The sequence below is a fragment of the Sycon ciliatum genome, chromosome 7 (genome assembly GCF_964019385.1).
Source record: "Sycon ciliatum chromosome 7, ocSycCili1.1, whole genome shotgun sequence".
Classification (NCBI taxonomy): domain Eukaryota; kingdom Metazoa; phylum Porifera; class Calcarea; order Leucosolenida; family Sycettidae; genus Sycon; species Sycon ciliatum.
In genome coordinates, this window is record NC_088649.1 from 5,388,840 (window position 1) to 5,406,067 (window position 17,228).

A 17,228-nucleotide genomic window follows, 5' to 3' on the forward strand; every position below is an offset into this window, starting at 1 on the left:
AGACTGTTTTTAAGCTAGGCAGTGTTCACGAGGAGGATGTTGCAGGGAATTTCAGCAAACCGTGCTGTGTGTGAGTAACGCCGGAGGATGTTTCGGGACACGGAGGGGAGGGGAAGGGTCGGGGGGATCAAATTGTGTTCGTTGTCAGAAGATTGCTAGCCAAGCACAAAACCCACAGTAGCATTTGTCTGTATTGAATTATCCGCTAATGCGCATGTTCAGGGTGAAGGCCAGCAACAAGTGCAATGGATATAAATAGTATATGTGTGTGTGTGGGGGGGGTCTGTTCGCGACATATTCGCCCGGCAGTTCTTGGACTGCAGGCGGGAGTGAGGCCATCGAAACCAGCCAGTACTGTAGCAGTATCCTTACCTCATACACATCCAGTATGGAGCTTTTCTTGGCGATGACCTCCTCATCCTCCGATACAGACACGCGGCCGGCTAGTGACTTGGTACCTCTCTTCCACACGGTCACAAAGTGACGCTCAACGGACTTGGTCGAGTCTGATGACTCGCACGACGACGACTGATTGTCTGCAGGGACAACAGACATACAAGAAAGGACCGTGTTTTCCGAAGTACACACCGCACTGTAAACACCAGGCGTTCAACCAAGAAAAAAAATCAGTGCAGCGTATACTATGATGGCTAAATTCACGGTGATAAACAGGGTAGACGTCTGTGCAGTAAAACCTGTGACTACCGACCACCCCTTGGGGCCAGAGAAAGCGGTCTTTAGTGGCAGGTGGTCCTTAGTTAGAGGTTTGCATAGCACAACCATATTATGTGAAAGTGAGACCGTCCGTGCCTGGCGAAGTGGTCCGTAGTACCAGGCTGGTCGCTAGTCACGGCGGTCTTTAGTTACAGGTTTTACTGTATTTCGTAACAAAAACCTGCACGAGGCTTCTACTCCAGTGCGGATTATATTCCGGAAATATGGTACAATTCTTTTAGACACAATCAACTAGACCAGTTCAAGTATCATGCCAAAGCAAATAGGAACAACAGGACGTTGTAGGAGCCCGTTTCCCTAGATACCTAACACGGAATATTCTGAAATTTCATTTCCGTTTTGCCAATGAAGACTAGGAAGTTGACGTGAACCTTTGGTAAATTCCATTACATTTGTGAGCATATCGCATGTTTGCATGTACATGTGTGGGTGAGTGGGTGGTTCACCGACACTTCAATCGCTACTACTGTAAGTGGTGACAAGTGAAATTCAACCCCATGGTGACAGGAGAGCGGAGTTCACTGCACTGCCCTGTTGTTGGCAGTGCTTGGATTATGCAGCTCCTGGTGCTGTTGTATCGATGCGGCTGGATTTCACTTGCAATCACTGTACACCACGCCCAAAGTACCTCAACCTGATTCACCCACACACCCACCCACGCACGCACGCACGCGCCCCCCCCCCCCACCCACACACACACGCGCGCGTGCACGCCCACACGCACGTCCATCACTGTACAACGCACACAAATTACCGGAAGCCGATTCATTTGTATTCTCCTCCTGCGTCTTTGGTACGCTGAGAAAGGACTTCCCACCGAGCCGTCTTCCCCATGGCTGATTGCAGCGTAAGCCAGGTGAGGAGATGCGAGGCATGCGGAAGTTGGTGGGTGGCGAGGTCTGGTTGAACTTGCGTCGCCGCGACATGATCTCAAATGGTAGCGCAATGTTGTGCACGCGGGCTGAAGGGAGAACACCACACATTCACGCACACACGCACGCACACACGCACGCACGCACACACGCACGCACACACGCACGCACGCACACACACACACACACACATACGCCCACAGACACAACAAAGGGTTACGAGTCACACTTTATGGCGAGTAGAAGGGAGCCATGAAAAACTTGGTGCATGTATTGACAGGCATCACATTTTGCGCTGGGTGACTGACATGTGTAGACTCCCACGGAAATTCAAATATTTCCTTGCACATACTTCAGTAGAATTGCACGTCTGCAAATGAACAAGGCATTTTCTGACTCTTCTGGGGTCGAGCGGTGGGAGCAAATCACACATTATTTTATTTCACAAAAGTGTTGTTGGGGATTTGTATTCCCATACGCTGTTCCCAAACCGCTGTGTGTGTGTGTGTGCGAGTTCACTAGCGCATTCTTCCACACTAGTTTACTGCAGATATCTTGCACCGTAAAGTACCGTTGATCCGCCCTCCACGCCATGTTGCTTCCCAGCTGGGCTTTCGGCAGGGGGCGGGAATTATATCAAGGCTGTCAAGCGCAGTACGATGTACAACAACGTGGAGGATCAGACTCGATGTGCTGGATTGTTCACATTTTCATCCTGGATTGGCACGAATTGTGTACAGCAGTACATGCGTCGGTTCAACATCGTATTTCGTTGTATACGCCAAAGTCGCTTCAGAGGTAGAAAATTGACAGTGGGTGGTGGGAATTAGAGAGGGGGCGGATCAACGGTACTTTACGGCATTTGGCCCCACTAGCGCTATCATTCTTTTAAACGTGTTAATGCTCTGACAGCCAAAGTGCCGGTTATGAGGACATGCTTGCTACCTTCTTTTAAAACCACCATTGTATTCGACTTGAGAAGTAATGGTACGAAAGGCCTGGTCGAAACTATAAGGCTTCTGTGCTTCGTGTGCTGATCTTGTAGGTGTATACTTACCAACATAGAATAGACTGCTGATGGTCTCCGAGATGCAATGCTGCTGGTGTTTGGTGATAATGTAACTGCCATGCAACAGGAAACAGCTCTCCAATAGACGGACTAGGTAGGATTGATGTGCCTGTGCAAACACACATACACATACGTACCATTGGACCATTGGACGCCCATCGCCGGACGCGATGATGGCGATGCTACAGCAGCAGCCATAGCAACAACTTGTGCTGGGATTGCACCATTCAACAGCTTGCAAGGCTGAAGAATTGACCGCCACTATTCAGCCTGGTCTACACCACACAGCTATGAAGTGCATACACATACACACACACCACGCATACCATAGTGCAGGAGGGGAGTTAGGGAAGAAGAGGGAGGGAGGGAGAGAGAGAGGGAGAGAGAGAGAGAGAGAGAGAGAGAGAAAGAGAGGGAGAAAGAGAGAGAGAGAGAGAGAGAGAGAGAGAGAGAGAGAGGGAGAAAGAGAGAGAGAGAAAAAGGTGGAACGATTTACGAATGGTCCTTGAACGACCCAGGTACAATATTTTAATGACCATGATAATGAGATTGGAAAGCCCACAGAAAGAGGATTACCTCTTGGACTGTGGAGCAATGCAGAGATCTGCGGGGCCATGACTCAAAGTATGAAAGTGAGAATAGTGCTGTCTCCGTACGTGTTTCAAAGTCCAAGTTTAGTGATTTTTCGGAGTCACATTGCTCATCCTTTCGCGGCGGAACAGTCAAGTCCCCTTCCGGGGTTCTCAGTGCGTGTATCTTGTACATGGTGAAACTTGTTCGGGGTGAATGGTTTCCAGGGTACCTGCAGTGCATAGGTTACTTTGATTGGAACGGTGATTCTCAGATTTTTTAATTTTTTTATCACATTGCACATACCTACGGAAGAAGGGGAAACAAAATGAAGACAAAAAACACAACAACAACAATGGCATGCATACTGATTCTGTCATTGAAAAGACTGGCTGCTCGCCTTACCCAGATGACAGCGGGATCTAAGAAGGTGGAGGAGAAGTATTGCCGTATCACCAACATCATGACGACAGCCAGGTACTCGGTCATCTTCGGATTCAGGTTACGCTTCGGTACGTTGGGCCCCGATGACAAGAGCTGGACACGTGCACAAACACATGCACAACATACACGTACATACATACGGGCACGTGCACATACGGATGCATGCTCACACGGATGTTCACACACCCGGACACACCGGTATGCACACACACACACACACACAAACACAATGCATGAAAACGTACCCAAACCCATAGTCACATGTACACATACACACACACACACACACACACACACACACACACACACACACACACACACACACACACACATGCGCACCCACCCAAACACATGCGTGCACGCGTACACACACATCAAATACTGAGTGGATGCAGGCAAAAATACCGTAAAAGTCCGTAAACAAGTACGTACCGGTACTTACTTTCGAATTTAGTGGCCACTCCCATTCTAACTTTCGGGCGGGTACTGACTTTCGTGCATGAACTAACTTTCTGACCTGACTTGTGTGTAGTGGAGAAGTCATTTTCATGTCGATGCACACGCTACGTGCTGGATGTGCGTACCGTACCGTACCGGTACTTTTTTCGGGCAGTATGTTTATCGGTCTTGACTTGACTTCAACAGACAGAGTCAAAAGAATAAAGGGGGTATTTACTTCAGGCAGGCAATTATTTACGGACGTTTACGGTACATGGGCAGAGGCACTGGCAGCTATATCTCACATACACCATTACAAACTCAAATAATTACTGATTTCAAAACTGAACTCAGTCGAAGTCAAATGACACACAACTACATGTGCAGGGCTCTCAAATACCTTGCTTGGAATGGCAGCCTATTTTAAAGCTTACCTTCTCAACATCTTCAGTGAATATATTGAACACAGTCCAGATGTACTCCCTGGAGAAGATCTCCTTCATCTCCACCTCGGTGTCAATGTAGCAGTGTATCAAGAAGTGCATGTACTCCAGTTTGATCTATACATAGAACACACGCACACACGCATGCACACACACGCACACACACACGCACACACACACGCACGCACGCACGCACGCACGCACGCACGCACATCAGATACAGGCACAGGCACACACAAATATGATGCGCAGCGAATATGCAGTGTTTCTTTTCTGACACACGATTGGAGCAAGTCCTTTTCTTTCTTCCTTTTTGTCACTGTGTGCATGCTACGATTTCCTCACAGAAGTGACCATTCAGCACTGTGTGAGCAGTGGAAGTGTGGGTATGGAGCACTGTGTGAGCAGTGGAAGTGTGGGTATTGACTCTATTGAGCACTGTTTGAGCAGTAGAAGTGTGGGTATTGAGCAATGCGTGAGCAGTGGAAGTGTGGGTATTGAGCACTGCGTGAGCAGTGGAAGTGTGGGTATTGAGCACTGCGTGAGCAGTGGAAGTGTGGGTATTGAGTACTGTTTGAGCACTACAAGCCTCTCTAACACTGTGTAACAATATACAGGCATGGAGAAGCTCACCTCGGCGGGGCAGTCGTCGTGTTTGCTGATCTTGACGATGTCGTCCAGAGGCAGCAGACTGTGGCAGTTGATCTCGGTGAAGATGTTCTTGCCCTCCGTGCACAGGGCTAGCAGGCGCACCAGGTGCACGTGGAACGACAGTTCCGTGTTCTCGTGCAGCCGCTCCGTCGGCGACTGCATCAGCTCGCACAGGTGCGTGTAGGCCTTCGGGTCGTTGTAGAACACCAGTACGTCATCACCAGAGCTAGCGAGCTGCAGTCCGCGCGAGAGAGAGAGAGAGAGAGAAAGATACAGAAAGCAAAAGGGAAAACAAGAGAACATATAATGAAGAATAGACAGGTCATTTAGTTCACCTCTGCAGCCATGAGAAGAGTAGATCTTGTAGCTACCGGGAGTGTAAATCTCTGTGTAATGATGTACCATTTAGAACTCCCTGGCTCGAGTGGTGATGGCGCTTCTACGGCTACGAAGACACCAGTCTGACTCTTCACACCCACTGCAAAGAATAGTTTTTCAACATTTGCTTGCTCAAATCTCCCTGGCTACATACAATCAGAACACTACATGGGGGGGGGGGGGGGGGGGGGTCGTCTTCGACATGCCCTGTAGCAAATCTCAGGATGAGTTGCACGCTCTCGGAAGCATATTAATCCTCTGTAAAAAAGAGGCATGACCCCAGCAACACGGCGAAGCAATGAAAGAGGAGATATATAGCTATATGAGTATATGTCCAAGCACACTGCACTGACCTCCTGCATGACGAGGTCTTGCAGCTTGCGCATGTTCTGCCCCTCCACCTTGACCACCGCCTGTAGGAACTGTAGATAGCGGACATGCCGCTCCTTCTCCAGACAATGGAAGATGTGAGACACCAAGTCACCGGAGATCTGGTCAGGCAAAAGCGGAGAGGAGAAGAGTGACAGCATGCAAAGAGACGGCTACAAGAGACCAGCTGATTTGGGATGCTTGAATAGTACTGAATACTCCCCCCCCCCCCCCCCCCACACACACACATTGTCCCCGGATTTCTAGTAAGTTCGTCCCAAAGAACAATAGATGGCTATGGAGAAAAATGAAGGAAGGGGATGGAAGAGAAAGTGGGACAGAAAACGAGCAGATGATGCATATCCCGTGTTGTAACAAGTACTGAAGTGAAACACACTATGAAAAGAGTGCAAAGTAATCACAATTTCCAAGCAATATAAATTAAAATACTCCGCACATACCTTCATACATAGATCGGGATTGTTCTGAAAGATGGACCGCATGGTTTCCACCTCGAGAAGTTGCTGGGGCAAGTGACAAAAAGGGCAACAAGAAATCACATGTTAGCCTGAAGAGGTACGCTCCTATTTCCTTCTGAACTGCGTGCACAATGACGACATGTGTGTACAACGTGTGTAGAAACCTGTAGTAAACACACTGGGCAATGACGTAATTATTTGTACAACCAACACCCCACACAGCCACCTGGGTATGGTCGTCTGGGGTGTTGAACAGTGTATTCCTGATCCCAGTGTACTCACAGGCATTACTCATGCAATCCATATCTGGCAATGCGCAATGGGCTTATACAAAATGAGCGTTGCAATGTGTTTAGATCCGCAAAGTGCGTAAAACCACCAGGCCCGAGCTCACCATATCTCCTCCTTCAGACATAAACAGGTGGATCTGCTCGTACAGCAAGGACTGGTTGTTACGACAGCCGCGACAGAACGCTTGCAGGAAACTGTGCGCCAGTTCCATGATCTCCATCATACGGACGTCCACCGTCTACAGGAAAGTGAGAAAACCGACAGATGAGAAGAAAATGCTGTAGTGTCTTGTATAAAAGCCTGTCTTGTATAGAAGCCTGTTTGGAATACAATCCTGATTTTAAAGATACACTGTCAGCACATAAGCCTGGTTTTCGTACCGACATACATAGAGATAGGTGGTTTGAATAGAAGCCTGGCTTGAATAGAAGCCTAACACTGACATCGGCTTCTACAGGAATAAGCGCAGGTTTTATACGGTACATCACGGTATTCGTTTTCATAAGCAAGTACACTTATACTCCGTTTATCTGGGCGATCCGGGACCGAGCATTGTCCGTAACTTTGAAATGTCCATAACTCCGAATCACATACATTTTGATGGGGAAAGGCCATAGATATGGCATATGACGTCACTATTTCCACTAAAAGTGATAAAAGAGTGGTAATATTTCCACTAGAACTCGTCCAAAGGGTGCCCAGTAGACCGAAGTGCCCGTAACTTCGGTGTCCGGATAACCGAGGTATGAGTGTACTCTCGTTAACAGAAATACACTCCGCTGACAGCCATGGGCAATATATAGAGAGTTTGTTCACTTTCATCCTGTGCCAACACTTGTGCGTAAAACCGTCAACAGAACCAACAAAACCAACAACATGCGATACATCGATGCATTGTGCTCACTGACGTAGTCCTACAGTAGACTTGCGGATCATCAGCACTTCTATGACTCGGCAAAAAACTGATGCAATCGACGAATTCCGCTGTCCGGAATCCATATACACTGTGCAGAGCGAAATACTCTGGCTTGTGCTACACACCCTTGCTCGTATACTCTTGACAGCATTGATACATGCAACGTTTTTTGTTGTTTTTTGTTTTTGTTTTTTTTTGTTTTTTTTTGTTTTCACCAGATACATAGGCATTTCTGCCTTCTTGTCTAACCATATTGCGAGACTCTCAATAGAAGATGGAGTTCACAGACCATCCAACAGGCGGGTAGCCTGCATGGGGTGGGGCATGCGCACCCCCAAAAAATATTTCGACCTACATGTAGATTCGGCATGTACAAAAAGACCATGAATGACATGCACCAACCATTCTACACATATGCGACCGTGCACCCCCCTAAAAGGGGGATCAGCTACACCCTGTGGGCCATTGATGCCTCCCTGTGTAGCATGCACAGCACAGCACGTGGCACAGTCTCCCACAGTACCTTGTCAAAGTTGATCTGCAGCAGGTCGAGGATGACGGTGTGCGCGCCCATATTGCGCAGCAGCCTCTGCTCATGCTCCCCTCTACCGTGACCTTGCATGAGTGTGGTGAACGTAACCAGCACCTGCAGAACACACAGACAGGGGGAGGAGGCAATGCGTCGAGATGAGACAAAAACAAAGTCATGCTGTACAGTACTGTCGGTCGCCGAAGAACTGGGGGGGGGGGGGCAGCCGCTAGTTGAGAAACCATGTGTACATCGGTATGCTGTGCTTGGTGAACGTCCAGCCTGGCCGCTCTTCGGCGCTCCGTTCTTCGGCCCCCGACAGAACTGTATTGGGTTGGTAGTCAGTATGCACACTCGTCTAGAATCTCTAGAACTATGCAATTATAGCCAGGTGGTTATGCAGGATGTTGGTGGTCACGTGCACCCTATGTCAATGTGCAGTGGCCTTCAAGCTGATGTACAAGTAGCAGAAATCGACGAGGCCCGGTTTCAATTTCAAGTCATCAAAATACAGAGCCGAGAAAGAAAGTTGCCACTGCACCCGACTCACACAGGTACAAAAGTAACATACACGGTTCTCAATATTCGGAATTCCCATATTCTATTATCGCCATTCCTTGCTCAAGTTCAGGTGCTGCGATCAACTACTAGTACTGTCACCAATCTCCAAACGCTGTGACCAAATGACAATGCCCAAATCAATGTTTCAGATCTCGCAAACACAAACAAGCACCCCCCCCCCCCCTCCCACACACACACACAAGGACAAGCAAGCATGCACGCACACCCAACTCCAACAGACGCACACGCACAACCCCGGCACGAGTATACCCAGCCTACCTCCTTGACTGTATCGTAGTTCTTCTCTGCCATTGATGCCTGCCACTCTCGATCATCAATCTATACAAACATAACACACGTACACACACGTACACACACGTACACACACGTATACACACGCATTCAACCATATCACATGATGTGAACTTCTGCCGTCGCAGCACTGCATAGAGGTTGTGCAGGCAGTTGCGGGCTATGCACCCTTGCCTACATATATATCTGAACATTCTGACCAAGAGTCAAATGCCAACAGCAATAGCAGCAGCAGGCACCACTAGAACAGCCGTGGCAATGGTCGCAGCAGCAGCACCAACAACAGCACCAGCACCAGCACCAGCAGAACCAGAAGCACCAGCAGCAGCAGTAGCGGCAGTTGCAGCAACAAACATTACTAAAACAACAGTGACACAATGGCATCATCATCATCATCAGCAGCAATACGTACATCGCCGTCATGGTCCATTGACTTGGAATTCTCCTGGTTGGCCAACAGTCTTGACAAAGAAGATAGGCCAAGGCGTGACCGCTTTGTCTCGCGCTGCTTGGATACCCAGAGTTCGGATTTCTCGACCAGATTGCGCAGGCGGTCGATCTTCTTGCGGATAATGTGGTAATTCTCTTGATCCTGCCGTGTTACCAGTAACTGGACCTGAGTGAGTGAGAGTGAAAGAGAGGTGAGTGAGTGAGAGAGAGAGAGAGAGAGAGAGAGAGAGGACATTGAGTAACCGAGAGCGTAGAATGAATGCCATGCCAAGCACATTGTGGCAACAGGTGAGGATATTGGGAATGCTGGATGTACACAACCAAACAAAAAGGCAGACACAGACGCACACACTCACGCGCACGCACACACACACACACACACGTGCGCACACACACGCGCACACACACGCACGCGCACGCACGCACACACACCTCACCTCACCTCAGACCTGCCCATCGCGGAAGTGATGATAGCGAACAGCTATGTTCGACATAGCAACTTGTGCTGGGATTACACCATTCAACAGCTTGCAAGGCTGATGAATTGACCGCCCCTAATTTTAGCCAGGTATCCACCACACAGCTGATTGAAGTGGCTTTTTCTGGCCAGTGAATCCCTATTTTTCATTTTTTTTCATTTTCACACACACACACGTACACACACACGAACACACACACACACGTACCTGTTTGACAGAATCCATGAGCTCCTCTCGCTGTCTGAACTGCCTAAAGAATAGGCTGAGTGCACCGGAAACAACTGACGACGGATAGTTCAACATGCCCAGGTAGAGAAGGATGCGAACAAAGCGTCCGCCTTTCTCCTTGTCCAGCTCGAGAATGTCAGACTCTGGCGTTGAACTGCAGAACCACACGTGCATGCACACATGCATGCGCATGCACAATCATGGACACACACACACACACACAGAATGTAGGCAGCTTGGCAGCAACACAGTATTACCAGTCACAGTGCAAGTAAACTGGTTCGAGTCTGACTGAGTGATGAACTTAAGCCACGCAGCTGGCTCCTATGGAAGCACCTTCGCGGATCTTACCAAATTACCAAATCAGAAATCATGGCAAGCTCATGGGAATAGTTTGTGAATGGAACTGACCACACTCACCTGTCATAGCCGGCAAAGACCTTCTCGACTGCATTCAGCACTGCGCTGTGTTCAAAGACTACAAAACACACACAGGCAATACAGAGAGGACGCATACACACAAAACACGCACACATACACAAAAACGCATGCAGACACACATGTACGCACGAACGCAGGCAAGCACGCGTACACACACACACACACCATGTACCATGTATACAATGTCCACGCCCGTCGCAAGAGAAGCACGCAAATCTGCAAGTGCACTGGCACTATTTTTTCAATGTCCATCACGGATGGGGCACTATTTCAGAGAGGGCCCTATTCAAGAGAGGGCACGATTTTTTCAATGCTGGTACATTTACGTCATCCGGCATAAAAACAAAGAAGGCAAAGAAAGACAGAGCCTAAAGTAGGTTACTGTAACCTATAACGGCAACAAGAACTGAGATTTTGATCCTGAAATCACCAGTGCAATGAGATGGACCAGAACATTAGCAAAAGAACTTGCACATGTGCTTGGTTACAAGCCCGGGGGGGGGGGGGGGCACTACACAAGATACGGCTTTATTTTTTCACTGACTTACTTTTTGAGATTGGGGCACTATTCGAGATGGGGCACTATTCGAGATGGGGCACTATTCGAGATGGGGCACTATTCGAGATGGGGCACTATTCGAGATGGGGCACTATTCGAGATGGGGCACTATTCGAGATGGGGCACTATTCGAGATGGGGCACTATTCGAGATGGGGCACTATTCGAGATGGGGCACTATTCGAGATGGGGCACTATTCGAGATGGGGCACTATTCGAGAGAGGGCTCTATAATCGTACGTGTACGGTAGATGGGGGAACACTATGCCTGGACTGCACCCTGATCGATCAACGTGTAAGATTGATGATGATGATGATGATGATGATGGCAAGACAATGATGGTGTGAACGTTTGTGCAATTGCGTATGTGAGTGCATGCGAGTGAATGTGAATGAATGCGATTGCAAGTTGTGCATTGACAATGGCAACACGACTGACTGATGGTGATGACGATTCTGGTGATGATGGTGATGATGATGGTGATGACGACGATGCCGGTGATGATAGTGATGACGATGCCGGTGATGGTGGATTGAAGTTTGGTACGGTTACTACTGGATCAGCCAGACGGGACAAGATGAGAGACAATTCCATTAGGTGACAAAGCATGAACAGGAATGCCCTGGCGCATCGTACACACGCTCGCGCACGCACGCACATGCACCCACCCACACCCACCCATGCACACACATACACACCCACCCATGCACACACATACACACAGCCAGGGAAATGACACGCACGCACGCACGCACGCACGCACGCACACACACACACACACACATGTGTGCACAATACAATGTGGCATATGGCATGACCGAAAGCAGAGGAAAACTAGACAGGGAAAGTGACAAACATCACCAGACACACACACACACACACACACACACACACACACACACACAGCGCAGATCTTGCTTGTCCTCTTCTCGGTTACACACATGCGAGAAGAGAAACCAGAAAGAGTAGATCCGATTGCAAGCACTGTGGCACCACTCACATATGGATACCCTGGGGGACCCAGCGCACATCACCTGCCCGTGGATGCTAATGTCCTGCTCACAATTCAGTTCTGTTAGAAACGGTGGGCACTGCACACATGTGTCCTGAACACAGAGGTGTTTGTGAGGTGTTTGTGAGGTGTCCTGAACACAGAGGTGTTTGTGAGATGTCCTGAACACAGAGGTGTTTGTGATGTGTCCTGAACACAGAGGTGTTTGTGAGGTGTCCTGAACACAGAGGTGTTTGTGAGGTGTCCTGAACACAGAGGTGTTTGTGAGGTGTCCTGAACACAGAGGTGTTTGTGAGGTGTCCTGAACACAGAGGTGTTTGTGAGGTGTCCTGAACACAGAGGTGTTTGTGAGGTGTCCTGAACACAGAGGTGTTTGTGAGGTGTCCTGAACACAGAGGTGTTTGTGAGGTGTCCTGAACACAGAGGTGTTTGTGAGGTGTCCTGAACACAGAGGTGTTTGTGAGGTGTCCTGAACACAGAGGTGTTTGTGAGGTGTCCTGAACACAGAGGTGTTTGTGAGGTGTCCTGAACACAGAGGTGTTTGTGAGGTGTCCTGAACACAGAGGTGTTTGTGAGGTGTCCTGAACACAGAGGTGTTTGTGAGGTGTCCTGAACACAGAGGTGTTTGTGAGGTGTCCTGAACACAGAGGTGTTTGTGAGGTGTCCTGAACACAGAGGTGTTTGTGAGGTGTCCTGAACACAGAGGTGTTTGTGAGGTGTCCTGAACACAGAGGTGTTTGTGAGGTGTCCTGAACACAGAGGTGTTTGTGAGGTGTCCTGAACACAGAGGTGTTTGTGAGGTGTCCTGAACACAGAGGTGTTTGTGAGGTGTCCTGAACACAGAGGTGTTTGTGAGGTGTCCTGAACACAGAGGTGTTTGTGAGGTGTCCTGAACACAGAGGTGTTTGTGAGGTGTCCTGAACACAGAGGTGTTTGTGAGGTGTCCTGAACACAGAGGTGTTTGTGAGGTGTCCTGAACACAGAGGTGTTTGTGAGGTGTCCTGAACACAGAGGTGTTTGTGAGGTGTCCTGAACACAGAGGTGTTTGTGAGGTGTCCTGAACACAGAGGTGTTTGTGAGGTGTCCTGAACACAGAGGTGTTTGTGAGGTGTCCTGAACACAGAGGTGTTTGTGAGGTGTCCTGAACACAGAGGTGTTTGTGAGGTGTCCTGAACACAGAGGTGTTTGTGAGGTGTCCTGAACACAGAGGTGTTTGTGAGGTGTCCTGAACACAGAGGTGTTTGTGAGGTGTCCTGAACACAGAGGTGTTTGTGAGGTGTCCTGAACACAGAGGTGTTTGTGAGGTGTCCTGAACACAGAGGTGTTTGTGAGGTGTCCTGAACACAGAGGTGTTTGTGAGGTGTCCTGAACACAGAGGTGTTTGTGAGGTGTTTGTGAGGTGTCCTGAACACAGAGGTGTTTGTGAGGTGTTTGTGAGGTGTCCTGAACACAGAGGTGTTTGTGAGGTGTTTGTGAGGTGTCCTGAACACAGAGGTGTTTGTGAGGTGTTTGTGAGGTGTCCACACAAACGGCTCAAATGCTCATCATCATGCACTGCACAAAGAAGCCATTACGCATTCATTCACTTATACTTCATTTGAGGGATTCTCCAAAAGTAAATGGCATTGCAAGCCCCCAGTGGCTCTGCGTTCCTCATTGCGCGTTGTGTATGGGTGTGCATGGGTGTGCGAGGTCATGGATTCTTTTAAGTTAACAAGGGAGTTTCCTGGAAGGGCGGATGGGATGAAACGGAAGTGAAAAGGGGTCAAGTAGGCTGAGCATTACACATTAGGACTAGCCAAGCTTGCTTGGTGATGTAACACGAAAAGACTGTTAAACATTATAATTACACATTCGGGGACCTTACTGCATGAGTTCGGTGGTGGCGTGCCTCCCTTGTGCAGGATGATCTCCCTCTCCGACTGCGTGGCGTTGAACTGCTTCTTGAAGTTGACCAGCAGCGAGGAGATGCGATAGTCGAGGCGTACGTCCACGATGAACTGCAGCATGTCAATGATCATGAGCTTCATGTCGATCTGGACCGTGTCTAGTAATCCCATGCGCTCCCTGTACACATAACACACCAATACCAAACACATGCCGCAGTACATAACAAGGCGGCCAGGGGACAACAAGTTAGAAGTAACGCTATGAAAATAATTAGCCGTGCCATCATGTACAAGGCAGCGGCACCTCCCCCCCCCCCCCTGCCGCACCCGTGTCGTGAGTCCCATTCGGGACGGATACGAGAATAATAATAATAATAATAATACGAAGTAGTGAGAAAGGGTTTGCTCCCCACACCGGTGCTCGCGCTATTCCGCCGACTTTACTTGACACTTGACTGACTCTTTTTTTTCTTTTTTAAAAATAATAATAATAATACCCTAATTGACTCGGATGGAGAGCCAAGGATTAATTTATACAAAAGAGAAAAGACCAAGGAACTACAAGTTACGCTATACTGTCCACTAACACCACCAGTTACTAAACAATCAGCTCATGCGATAACATTGCACGACACTGACCGACGGTACTGACTTGTTTAGTAACTGGTGGTGTTAGTGGACAGTATAGCGTAACTTGTAGTTCCTTGGTTTTTTCTCTTTTGTATAAATACCCTAATTATGTGTTTTAAATGTCGGAAATTTCGGTAAAGAAACCAGGCACCTAAATCTAGATTACACCTGAATGCACCTAAATGACACTGGAATATGGACTGTATGTACAGCCGGGGAACGCTGGTCACCTAATTCTACATTAAATTTTAATACGCCTGAAACCTGGCAGGTCTCTGATACCGAAATTTTACTACACCTAAAATTACATGTTACACAGTAATTTAAAATAGAAGAAATCACACGGAAACGAGTGTTGAAGCAACGATCCACGACTGTAACAAGAAAATAAGCGGTCAGAAAGTGCGATAGCAGGGCACAAAGCAGTCTTGGACAGTTGCTTCATAACTCGTTTCCATGTGTTTTCTTCTATTTTAATTATTTTACTGGCTCAGTATCCGAGTTAAATTTACACAGAATTTCATTGCGAATTGGTCCAGATTCAGAAAACGCTCAAAATGTTACCCACTAAAAATAGCTGTTCTGCGAGAATTACCAAGAGTCCATGATCTCTCAGAGTGTGCATCTGGGATGGGGTTGTGGGAAGGCGTAATCAGTGATGTACGTCATTCTTTGGGTCGGACTTGCGTCATTCCGTCGACGCGGTCCACCACGGACACACTTCCCCCAACTCATGATGTCACACTATGACGTGCAACACGGATTTCGTCGTTCCAGATCTGATCAGTGAAGTTGCGTACTCCGGGGATTATGGACTCTTGCTATCACTACTGGTGGCCTTTGTATCAGTGCACTCACATTGCCAGCTTCGTGCTACCCCTAGTCTGACAGCACTCTATGTTCCCATGGAAACACACCAAAACAGACATTGTACCAGCAGGTGCCCAACGGCTTTCTTTCACTTTCTTTCTTGCCGCTGACTTCACTGCAAAAGCCAAGTTTTTTGCTCATGTTAGTTTCAAATCTGCCAGGCGCTTTGATGGCACTCAGCAAAGAATTCCCGTAGTTGTTGGTGCCTAGAACAATGCTGTCATATGCTGTCAATCTGATGCATGTAACAGAACTTCGAGTGCCTGGGTCAGCTGACCACTGGAACTAAATCCGTTTCCGTTCAGAGATGTCTGGACAACGTGGAGCGTGAAGACCTGGGCCCAACCCCACACCATTCAGCAAACGATCCTGCCCCTTTCGCCCTGGACACATGAGCAAGGTGCTTGCTGAGCCCCCCCCCCCCCCCCCCCGGCCTCTTGAAATCCAGCTAGGATTCATGAATTAATTCGTGTCTCTCCGTGCAGTTTCTCTCTCTCTCTCATCTGTACTCTATGCGCTTGGTTCGTATACAGATGCGCACACGTGTGCGTTGTGGTAGCTTATTTATGTGTGTTGCAGCTCCGCAGCAGCCGAAGTGCTGTAACCCAAGCTGCGAGTTACCTCTGAAGCCGTGCCGGAATAACAATTGTTCTCATGTATTCCGCCATATTTGCACTTCACATGACATGGGGAACTATTGCAGGCATTGTCATGCCAGGGATTGGTGAAGAATGCAAATGATCCTGCCCCTTCCGCCCTGGACATTAGCTCCGCAGCAGCCTAAGTGCTGTAACCCAAGCTGCGCATTTCCGGAGTTACCTTCGAAGCCGTGCCGGAACAACAATTGTTCTCATGTATTCCACCACATTTGCACTACGCATGACATGGGGAACTATTGCAGGCATTGTCGTATCAGCGATTCGTGAAGAATGCTTGGGCGTTTGTGAAGCGGTGCCGGAACAACAAGTGTTCTCATGTATTTCACCACATTTGCACTACACATGACATGGGAACTTATTGCAGGCATTGTCGTGCCTGCGATTGGTGAAGAATGCTTGGGTGTTTGTGAAGCCGTGCCGGAACAACAATTGAATTGTTCTCATGTGTTCCACCACATCCGCACTACGCATGATATGGGGACATATTGCAGGCATTGTCGTGCCAGTGATTGGTGAAGAATGCTTGGGCGTTTGTGAAGCGGTGCCGGAACAACAAGTGTTCTTATGTGTTCCACCACATTTGCAATACGCATGACATGGGAACTTATTGCAGGCATTGTCGTGCCAGTGATTGGTGAAGAATGCTTGGGCGTTTGTGAAACGGTGCCGGAACAACAAGTGTTCTCATGTATTCCACCACATTTGCACTACACATGACATGGGAACGTATTGCAGGCATTGTCGTGCCAGCGATTGGTGAAGAATGCTTGGGCGTTTGTGAAACGGTGCCGGAACAACAATTGTTCTCCTGTATTTCACCACATTTGCACTACGCATGACATGGGAACTTATTGCAGGCATTGTCGTGCCAGCGATTGGTGAAGATTGCTTGGGCGCTGTCGGCTGAGATATTGGCGACTGTCGACAATCGTAAGGCCTTCGCTCTTAGATCCA

The 17,228-nt window shown here is 48.5% G+C and overlaps 1 protein-coding gene across 1 annotated transcript in view; it reads right to left on the reverse strand.

The window, feature by feature from the left end:
* The window catches only part of LOC135820793 (inositol 1,4,5-trisphosphate receptor type 1-like), a 117,437-nt gene that overhangs the window by 37,245 nt on the left and 62,964 nt on the right, over positions 1 to 17,228 (reverse strand). Inside the window, exons 27-41 of the mRNA XM_065333836.1 lie at positions 14,094 to 14,293; positions 10,635 to 10,692; positions 10,194 to 10,368; positions 9,470 to 9,673; positions 9,025 to 9,084; positions 8,179 to 8,301; positions 6,843 to 6,977; positions 6,431 to 6,493; positions 5,954 to 6,091; positions 5,205 to 5,456; positions 4,563 to 4,688; positions 3,652 to 3,783; positions 2,665 to 2,785; positions 1,490 to 1,696; positions 373 to 536 (exon numbers count right to left, since the gene is read on the reverse strand). Of these exons, the coding sequence (XP_065189908.1) occupies positions 373 to 536; positions 1,490 to 1,696; positions 2,665 to 2,785; positions 3,652 to 3,783; positions 4,563 to 4,688; positions 5,205 to 5,456; positions 5,954 to 6,091; positions 6,431 to 6,493; positions 6,843 to 6,977; positions 8,179 to 8,301; positions 9,025 to 9,084; positions 9,470 to 9,673; positions 10,194 to 10,368; positions 10,635 to 10,692; positions 14,094 to 14,293 (2,158 nt within the window). The remainder of the gene's footprint in view (positions 1 to 372; positions 537 to 1,489; positions 1,697 to 2,664; positions 2,786 to 3,651; positions 3,784 to 4,562; positions 4,689 to 5,204; positions 5,457 to 5,953; positions 6,092 to 6,430; positions 6,494 to 6,842; positions 6,978 to 8,178; positions 8,302 to 9,024; positions 9,085 to 9,469; positions 9,674 to 10,193; positions 10,369 to 10,634; positions 10,693 to 14,093; positions 14,294 to 17,228) is intronic.